The 10,045-nt window shown below is 35.3% G+C and overlaps 1 protein-coding gene across 2 annotated transcripts; it reads left to right on the top strand.

The window, feature by feature from the left end:
- The first annotated feature begins 8,432 nt into the window (after nt 1–8,432).
- On the top strand, nt 8,433–9,819 carry LOC149149857 (uncharacterized). 2 transcript variants are annotated; one of them, XM_089445427.1, is made up of 3 exons: nt 8,433–8,627; nt 8,767–8,848; nt 9,370–9,819. In XM_089445427.1, exons 1-3 carry the CDS (start codon nt 8,574–8,576, stop codon nt 9,627–9,629), a joined length of 396 nt encoding a protein of 131 aa, XP_089301553.1. In that variant the 5' UTR covers nt 8,433–8,573; the 3' UTR covers nt 9,630–9,819. The 2 variants fall into 2 exon arrangements, with proteins under 2 accessions (XP_089301553.1, XP_089301552.1); XM_089445426.1 differs by having other exon boundaries at nt 8,767–8,893.
- Nucleotides 9,820–10,045: the final 226 nt, after the last annotated feature.

Raw genomic sequence — 10,045 nt, 5'->3', positions numbered from 1 at the left:
ATTATGGCACTTGTAACATTCTATATTGGGCTTCAATACTGGCATAAATGACCTACTACTATAACTTTTGATTTTATTGTGCATATATTTGTTCTTGGAAATCTGGTAATACCATTTATTTCTGACCTAGTCATAGGTTCTACAATCTCTTGCTTTATGTCCAAATCTTGTGCATGAGAAACAATGACCAAAAAACATTTTTTGATACCTAGGTGGATGGAGTTTCCTTGATGAAGCATTTCTTCTAAATTTGTTTCTTGGAATAGGCTTTCCTCTTTGAAGATTTTTAACTTATATTCCATTGCTGCTTGAATATCCTTTGAAAATATTTTTTGTCATAGTGGTCCTTATATCTTGGCTTCTTCCTCTACTTGAGTCAATGGTTGTAACTTGCTAATCCCTCATTTCCTTTGGAATGTCACTAGAGAAGCAAACATGCTTAGGTTGATTCTTTACTTGATTTAAGTCTTCACTTGTATTGTTGGGTCTTATGAAAGTATTTTTAGATGATTCTCCAAATGGTGTCCTTGAGGGTAGTTCATCTATGGATGTATTACAATATTCTCGATAACCTAGACTTGTATTGATGAGGGGAGATCTTTTCAAGCTAATGATATGATCTAATGACTAGGAAACTTTAAGAAGCTTGAAGTTTCAATTGAGATGATCAAAAGTATTTTCTAATTCTCATCTCAAGAGAATTATTTCTTCTTCGAATTTTTCACAACGTTCTTCCTTTGTGTTTAACTACTTTGATAGAATCTCATTCATCCTCTTAGTTTCTTCTAGTTCAATTTTGAGAGAGATAATAGAATCTACATCACAATCTTTATCTTCATATTCTTGTAGTTGTTGTTCTAGTTGATCCATCATCTTCCTTAGAGATTTTAATTCTTTCATTACATTAATGTTTTTTTCTTCATAATCTACTTCTACTTCAATTTGTTCTTCAACTATGAACAATATTTCTCCACTTTCATCATAAAAAATACTTCCATTACTTTCATAATAATTATCTTCCTTGGAGTACAAGATTTCATTTTTAGTGTTTTCTCTTATTTTATAATCATTAGATTTGAATTTCACTTCATCATCAACATCATTCATTTTTGCATAAGACATTTAGATGCATATTGTCCTACTCTTCTACATTCAAAACATTTAAATGGAAGCTTCCCTTTGAACTTTCCATCTCCCTTCTTTCACTTTTTGACAAATTTGGTTTTTTCTTCATCTAATTCATGACTATATTCTTCTTGAGTTATGTTCTTTCTTCCTTCTTTGGCTGCTTTGAATGATGCTTCTTTGGTTCCTATTTTGTCCTTTTTTGTCCTCTGTTCATATGCAATAAGAGTTCCATGAAGCACATCCATGCTCAATTTTTAATATTAGGTAATTCTTCAAGGGATAACACTTTAGGATTGAACCTTGAAGGAAGTGATCTCAATTTTTTTTTTAACAATATTGAATTCCTTGACTTCCTCACTGAGGCCTATGAGAGTGTTTAGAATATTGTCTACTCGATGGAAATATGAAGCAATGTTTTCATCTTCCTCCATTTTCAAACTCACCTATATAAGTTTGTAACTTGACATCCTTTAATTTATTATCCCCTTCATAACATTATTTTAGCTTGTTCCACAGTTCTTTGGCTGACTTGCAATGCATCACTTTGACAAATTCTATATTTGATAAGCCAATTAAGATGGGTTTTTTGTCTATTACATTGGATATATAAATATCTATACCAGCTCCATCAGTGGGAGTAACAAGTACTTGTTAATCATTCTCAACAATTGACCAAACATCAATACCCAAGGACATGATATAAGTTTCCATTATTATCTTCCAGAAAGCATAGTTCATTCCATGAAACTAAGGAACCTTGCTTGAAGATCTGATAAAGGCCATCTTCCCTATGATGAACCTTATAGTGATTAACTATTCCTAGAGGAACCTACTCTGATACCAATTATTATAATAATCATCACATTGATGGGGGGGGGGGGGTGGTGAATCAGTGTAGCATCCAATTATACCAAATTAAACAATTTTATAATTTTCTCATAACCGAAAACATGAAAAAGAATTAATAAGCATCATTGTCACATCAACATAAGAAGACACCATATGTACGTGGAAACCCTTGTAGGATAAAACCACAAATCTTTTTATCTGCTTCAATATTTGATCACATCAATTTGTAATCACCAACCCCTGAGACAGATTTGCATACACCAACCTTTTGTAGGCTAGAACCTTATTGAGGCACCAACCTCAAAAATATGCAAGCACAAAATTGCTATAGGATCCAACCTAATTTAGGCTCCAACATCAATGAAGGAACCTATCTCCTTCTTCAAATTGTAGTGGACCACTTTTCACAATATTTCAAATTGGATCCTTAAGAATCAAGAAGAATACCCTTCCATAAATCTATTCAAATCAATACCATCACTATTTGTTCACCAATCTACAACCATAACAATTACTTCAATTCTCATTCAAATTCTTTAGGCAAAAATTGTTCATGAGTGCAGAACATAACAACAAGCAAAATATTGCTTCTTGACATAAAAAATGTGTCCTCATAACTCTTCATGTCACCCTGTTAAATAACAAAAATATTCCATCCATTTCCCCTTTTTCGAACATTAATTTGGACTTTAAAACACCCCAAAAACGTAATAAAAATTAAATAGTAGAGAAAATATACTTTTCAAGGTGCATTCAACAAAATGCAATGTTATAGTTATACATAATGCACTTTTGTAGGTTCGACAAAATGCACCTTCCAATGTGCTAGTAACCCCACATAAAACAAAATTTTAGACAATCTGACAAGACTCAACCTTGTGACCTTCATGACATAAACAAAACAAAACCACTTATTTTCATGTGTAATATATCATGATATATGTTGATCCAATACTCATTTTATCAATGCCCATCAATGCCACACTGATAATGTAAAAATAATAAGCCTTCATGCTTAATCATATACCAAATTTGTATTTGACCAGACTCAACCTTGTAATGTAACTAATATGCCAACAATTCCTTCGAGCCTCACAATGTAACCAATATTAAAACAGTGCCTTCGAGCCTCAAAATGTAACTAGTATGCCAACAGCACCTTCAGGCCTCACAATGTAACTAGTATGCCAACAATGCCTTTGGGCCTTAGATGTAACCAATATGCCAATAGTATCTTTGGGCCTTAGACATAACAATATGTCACTAGTGCCCTTGGGCCTTAGACATAACCAATATGCCAACAATTTATTCAAACCTTACAACATAACTAGTATCTCAACATTTTCTTCAGGTTATCCCAACAGTGCCTTTAGGAATTACAACGTAACTAGTATTCCCACAATGTCGTTGGGCCTCAAATGTAACCAATATGTCAATAGTTCCTTTGGGTCTAAGACGTAATCAATATTCCAACAATATATTTGGGCCTCAAACGTGACCAATATGCCAATAATTCCTTTTTGCCTCAGATGTAACCAATATGCCAGTAGTTCCTTTGGGTCTCACAATGTAACTAGTATGCCAACAATTCCTTCGTGCCTCACAACATAGCTAGTATGTTAACAGTGCCTTCGGGATATATATGTAACCAATATACTAATAGTGCCTTCGAGCCTCAGACATAACCAATATGCCAACAATGCCTCTAAGCTTCACAATAACTAGTATGCCAACACTACCTTCAGGCCTCACAACATAACTAGTATGCCAACAATGCCTTCAGGCCTCACAACGTAACTAGTATGCCAACGGTGCCTCTGAGCCTCAAACATAACCTATAGGCCAAAAAAGCCTTCATTTCATGAAACTAATATGTCAAGTAGAGCCATTGGGCCTTAGACTGAATCCAACACACCAATAATGCCTTCATTGTAATTCAAGTAGACTTAACCCTCAAACCTCTCCATTACTTTCAAATAGATCAATAATTGAAAGCCCCTTGGCACTACTTGAGCACACACATATATATGTGTGGGTTCCCCCAGGCTAGGTTAAGGCCGACATATATTTGAAAATTCAGGCTGACACAGATTTGAGTTTTGGCACTTAAACCCTCCATTTGAATATACTATGTGACCTAGACTTAGGGGTCCATAGTCAAACTGATGTTGATGTCAACATGGCATCACCACTGCATCCATGCGGCACTCTCTGAGTGGTGTCACGTGTCACCCAAATTACTCCCTATTGGCTAACCAAATCACCAAATTAGCATGCCACGTGGCACTATGTTGTGCTACCAGATTATCATCATACTACCACATCATCATTGTGAGCTAGTCTTGTGCTACCATGTCTGACTGTGTTTCTACTTGTGTGTCTATATCATAGTTCCATGTTAGTGCTAAGGGTCTACAAGTCCATCTAAACTTGTCATTTTTCACCTTGAGATTGTTCCACTTGTATGGCTTAGTGTCGCATCCACGTGGTAGGGAGTTTTTACCTCTATTAAATTTTTTGAAAGTCTACACACAATCCATTGCTTATCAAGCCAAATTTTGTTTCTAATCATCAAATCCACCCAAAGTTGGGTGAAATTTAACCTATTAAACTTCATTCAAGTTAGGCACCAACCACTGTCAATTTCCTAAGGAATCATAGATATGCACTAGAACTTGCTCTAACTTTAACAAATTTTGTGTTTGACCCCTTCTCACCCTTTTCCTCCAAAATGGATTTTTAAATTGACATATATTCTCATTCAGGAAGAGTTTTATCATGTGCGATATACTTTTGGAAAGGTCTTGGAGAGGACTATCCAACCATATCATCTATATATTCATTTTAATATCATATCTTCACCAAAAATGCAATAAACTTTGAGCCACCTAGTCATCATTTGATGTGATATTTCAAGTCATCGAGTTAACATACCTAACAATCTTCTTCCTTTGACATCAATGATGCTAGTTGTCATCAATGACAACACTATGTCCAACAAATCCTTTTGGCATTTCATCTCCTAGGGTTAGGTTTTTGGATATTTAGGGTTTCTTCATTGCTTTTGATGTTAAAAAGGACCTTTTGGCCTCATTGAAAATCACTCTGGCGAAGGTGTCTAATATTCACATCTCTTCTTAGAGATAAACTACCACCATTTGAGCTAGTTTGTTTTCATTCTACATTTTTATAATTTTAGAACTTTCCATTTATTAATTGAAGTCAAGTTTCATTGTACCTCTCTATTTTGGTTATAAATCTTTATTTCATTTTGTTCCCTTCATAAATATGGATCAACTAGTTCTTTACCTATGATTATTCTCAATTGCTAGTAGATGTCTATGGTTTGCATATATCTTATGTGCTTCATTTTAATGTTCCCGACGTCTAGGACCCAAACCCCCACATTAACCTCCACATCTGCATTAGTAATAAACAATCATTCCATTTGTGCTTCTCTTTCTACCTCATGAATTTTTGCTTAGATTTCAAGAGGAATAGAGTGGAAAAAAAAAACAATTGTGCGCTCTGCAAAGCATTGAGCTCTCGAGCTAGAGGGGAGGGGATTGGAACTTCCACCACTATGACCTCTTGAGCAGCTAAGTCTAGCCATAATTATTAAGATCAATAGAATAGAAGGTCCAAAAGATGCTAAAATAACTTTCAATAAAGGAGAAACAATTTCATAGAAAAATACATGTTTAAAAAAGGTGATTTTGAATGTAGGATAACTTAGGAAACGTTGAAGTAAAGGCTTGACAAACTAGGTAAGAATTCCATCCTATCTCAGGCCGCCACCCAAGGAAGGAAACTAAGCCTGAATAAACACAAATAGACATCTCAGGAAATGAAGAAAGAAACAACCAAAAATAAGAGAAGGAATTATAAGTAAAAAAATGAAAGGAGGAGTGAAAGTAAAAATCTCTCCTTAGCCAAAAGGCAGGAACAAAGCCACTGAAACTAAGGAAAACAACTAAAACAAGAAGCACAAAAAGGGAGGAATTAAATGGGAGTGACCTAAGACTTGAAGCTTCGAAAGTGACCTACGTCCTCCCATAAAAATGTAGGCATTTCGGAGTGAACAAGAGTCCAGAGTGCGGTTTCCATCGAGTATACCAACCTCTAAAACCATGAAAAGTGGTGAGATGCTCACCTCTAGTTTAAATTCGGCCTGAATCTATCATCATGAGAAAATAGTATTCTTCCTGCCTAGAGGGGCCTCTCAATCTATGTGCACAAGTAGAGCTAAAAGGTTGAAGAGTTTTGAAAAGCATCAAGAGTGCCTAAATATAGTCAAAGCATGCCAATTGTGCAAAACACATGAGGTATCCACATCCAAATCTTTCAGACTGTTCAACTATTTCCAATCCTCTTCGCACAATAAACCATGATGGTTCCCCTATCCTTCATAACTCCTCCATATTTGTGATTTAACTCCATTACTACTATCATCCAACTCCACCACCTTGCATGAATTAAGTCTCTCCAAAATTAATTACATGTCACATCTTAATATAACATTTGATGCTAGGTTGAGGTGGCATGAGTCCCCAACCTACACTTACCACCATGATTGTACATCATCACCTGTCATGAAAACTTTAATATATATGTATGATAACTAAAATTACTCCTTAACTTAGAAAGAAACCCTCACAAGTTTTGGATCTTACCCAATACCAAAAAAAACTTTAAAATCCTTATCGATAAAACCAATTAACTATTTAAACTCGAATAAAATATTCAAAATGAAAACATTAAAATAAAAAATATTAACAACCTTTTTAATGTCAATAATAACAATGATGTGTATTGTCAAAAATCTTTATCGTAACCCAATAATAACATGGGAAGATTTCACCCTCTCCACAACCAAGAGTGAATGATTCCCATGTGGACTCTTAAAATTTTGTCCCCTTGCATTGTCTAATGATGACTCTCTTATCACATTGCCCTCCATTCAATGATTTGTACCACATGAAGACATCATTCGATTCAATACCTAACCCACCAAGCCGCTAGATACACCCCCAACACACATGTTCATTGAATTATTTCTTAAATTTCAAGGCAGTGGGCCAGATACACTCCATTTCTCACGGGAATGTCTTTAACAGCCCCACCAACATAACCCTCATTTTCTCTGAACTGTCTGGACTGTCCGGGTGCCCCATGCTAAAAAATAATTAAAAGCAACCATTTAAATTACAATACCCAAACCACAAAAGTCGCATTCCCCACTTATCCACAACAATCATTTCTTTAATTAAATGCCAAAAAGCTCGAAAGCTGGCGCATCGCGTACAAGTGGGCGTGCAAATCTTCTAAACCTGTATGATCATGTATTACGACTTCTCGAGAAGCCAGTGAAACCCTAGTGGAAAAGTACAACGGCGACGCCGCCTGCGGATTATTCCAAACGACAAACCTGCCACTGCGTCAAAAAGTAACTCAGACAACACTATAATAAACACACAGATTGTCCACGCCGAACGCTTCATGGCACCCTTTCCCAGGGAATCTTTCACGACAACGATGGGCGGCGGGGTTCATCATTTTATTGTCTCGTCTTTCTGGTTTCTTATGCGTTTGATTAAAGCTGGATAGCAATGGCTAAACTGTACCTTCATCCACTTAAATCCATAAATTTAAATAGACTTTAAGCTACATTAATTAAGCGTAGAAACTTCATTCACTTAAATCCATAAATTTAAAATAGACTTTGAACTATATTCATTATAGGTGGATAGAGTAGTTGAGGTGGGCTGTTAACTACGGTTTTCTAGTTTCTATTTCTCAATAATAGAAGGAAAGAAAAAACAAAATTATTTTGATGTCCAAGATAGTTTATGAACAGATTGCTTATTCATTTGGTTAATGTATTTGGCTCTTTCTCTGTCAAGCCTCACAATAAACGCTTTAAGCTTTTCTTGACAAACCCCTCACTAAATAGATTATTCCAAAGAGCTAGCTGTTAGAATATCTGCATAACTTACTATGTTGTATTTGAATGCCTCACATTCTAAAATGACACTTTTCGGGAAAAACAAAAGATACACTCTTTCCTCCCACACTTCTTTTGGCCTTTTCCAGCTCCCTGTAACTGAGATGATGAACCTGTTTCACAATGGAGTTGATGAGAATTAGCCATTAACTGAACAATAAGAATTTTGTCTCTCCAATAAATATTGACCTCTTGTGGAACTTATTCATAACAAAAGTGTTTATCTCTTTATTCTTTATAGTGTTTATCTTTTTACTCTTTATAGGACACGTGTTCAAGTAAATACCCCATCCATAACAAAAACTTTTATCTCTTTATAATTTATAAAACACCTGTTCAAACAAACACCCCATTTAGTGAATTAAAGAAGCTCAAAAAAATATGTTATTATTGTGATATATATACCTACGGTACATATACAATACAATCTGCATAGGGTCATTTAGTTAGTCGACAAACAGCATCACAATAACAGTTAATCTTCTTCCTTTTTCATTCTTCAATCCCAACGTACCCATGAACACAAATCCATCGTCATTGATAATAATTCTATAAATCTAAAAACAGTAGCACCTCAGGACCTTGTCTCTTAATGGCTCCAACTTCTCAGCTGCTGCGATCCGCTGAAGCCTTAACAATGCCGGGAGTAAGCCCATTTCTGCCTGCATTAACCTCTTTATTTCATATTGCCAATTCCCTTTCATACGATACAAGTCCACAGTCTAGGTTACGCAGGAGTCTGATATTATGGATCATGTTATCACAAACATTACTTTACATGACAGGTTCAGGTGATTGTTCTGAACGCGAATATGCGCTGCCATGAATGCCGCGACAGAGTCTCCAAAGTGCTCTCCAAAATGGACAGTATGTTAAATTTCCATTACATTCTGCACATTGACATTAAATCTGGTAAATGAAAAGATTCTGCACAAATCTGGTAATGAAAAGACTGAGGAAGGGAATTTTCTAGGAGTTTTCTCGGATGGTTGCCAAGAATAATGGTTATTTTTCTTATTCAGGTTCAAATTCTGGTTAGCATGGTTACAATGGCTATTGTTATATTGACTTTGTGTCTTGTAAATTTTTAATAAATATATTTGTGGGTTGGACTGACACCAGCAAAGTTCCATTTTAAATATGAATCTAACTTGAGTATAGAGATCTAAATTCTCCACAGTAAAATTTTTTTATGACTAGATATTATTTAAATATTTTGTATAGTTGTTTTTTAGTTAATATGAACAAAATTCAACTTTTATAACGAATAAACATCTTTATAGATCATACTGAGATATAGAATAAACCTCTAAACTCAATCAATATCTCGCTGTTTGGAGTGATCTCTTTTAATTTTGTGAATGTGTCTGTGGCGTGATGATGAGCAGATTTGCTGGACTATGTAGTGGACGTGGCGGAGAAGAAGGTAACAGTCAGAGGACGTGTGGATCCCAAGAAGAGAATGCAGCGAATTAGATTATTGGCCAACGAAGAGAAGAGGAGAAAGGGTATTGAATTTGAGCGGCCGGCCGATCAAGACTGCTCCACTGATTTCGAGCAGCAGTACTCCAGCAGCAAGTGGAAGGTGAAAGCAACAGATAATCTCAGCCAATGGGCCTGCTGTTTTCGTCGTGCGCCGTCTAATTAGTGGCCTCTGCTTGTTGCAGATCTGTAGATACATTTTCTTATTATTATTTGTAATTAATAAGATAATTATTCCATATACATTTTCTTATTATTATTTGTAATTAATAAGATAATTATTCCATCTTTTCCCCTGTACCCATGTTTCACTCAGCTAAGCAAATCCAGAGCTGGTTTTTTTTTAATGTAAAGAAGAAAATGGCATTTTTTAAAATCCTGCAGTGGCCGTGCGTAAATGTTTGTTTGTTTGTTAGAAATCTCTGATGTTGATTTACGTATTTTAAAAGGAGATAGTAATTTGAATTTTATTAGTTTTCTAGGTAAGATATTAAACTCGAGCCTGGCCTTTCTATTTAATTTTATGTATAGGATACTAGTTGGTATAGTACATAGTTCAATATGGAATCCTAGTTATCTTGT

Source organism: Pinus tabuliformis, chromosome 9, assembly GCF_031772625.1.
Source record: "Pinus tabuliformis cultivar Carrire ecotype Pingquan chromosome 9, CPIR1, whole genome shotgun sequence".
Classification (NCBI taxonomy): Eukaryota; Viridiplantae; Streptophyta; class Pinopsida; order Pinales; family Pinaceae; genus Pinus; species Pinus tabuliformis.
This window is presented reverse-complemented; position numbering and strand designations above follow the sequence as displayed.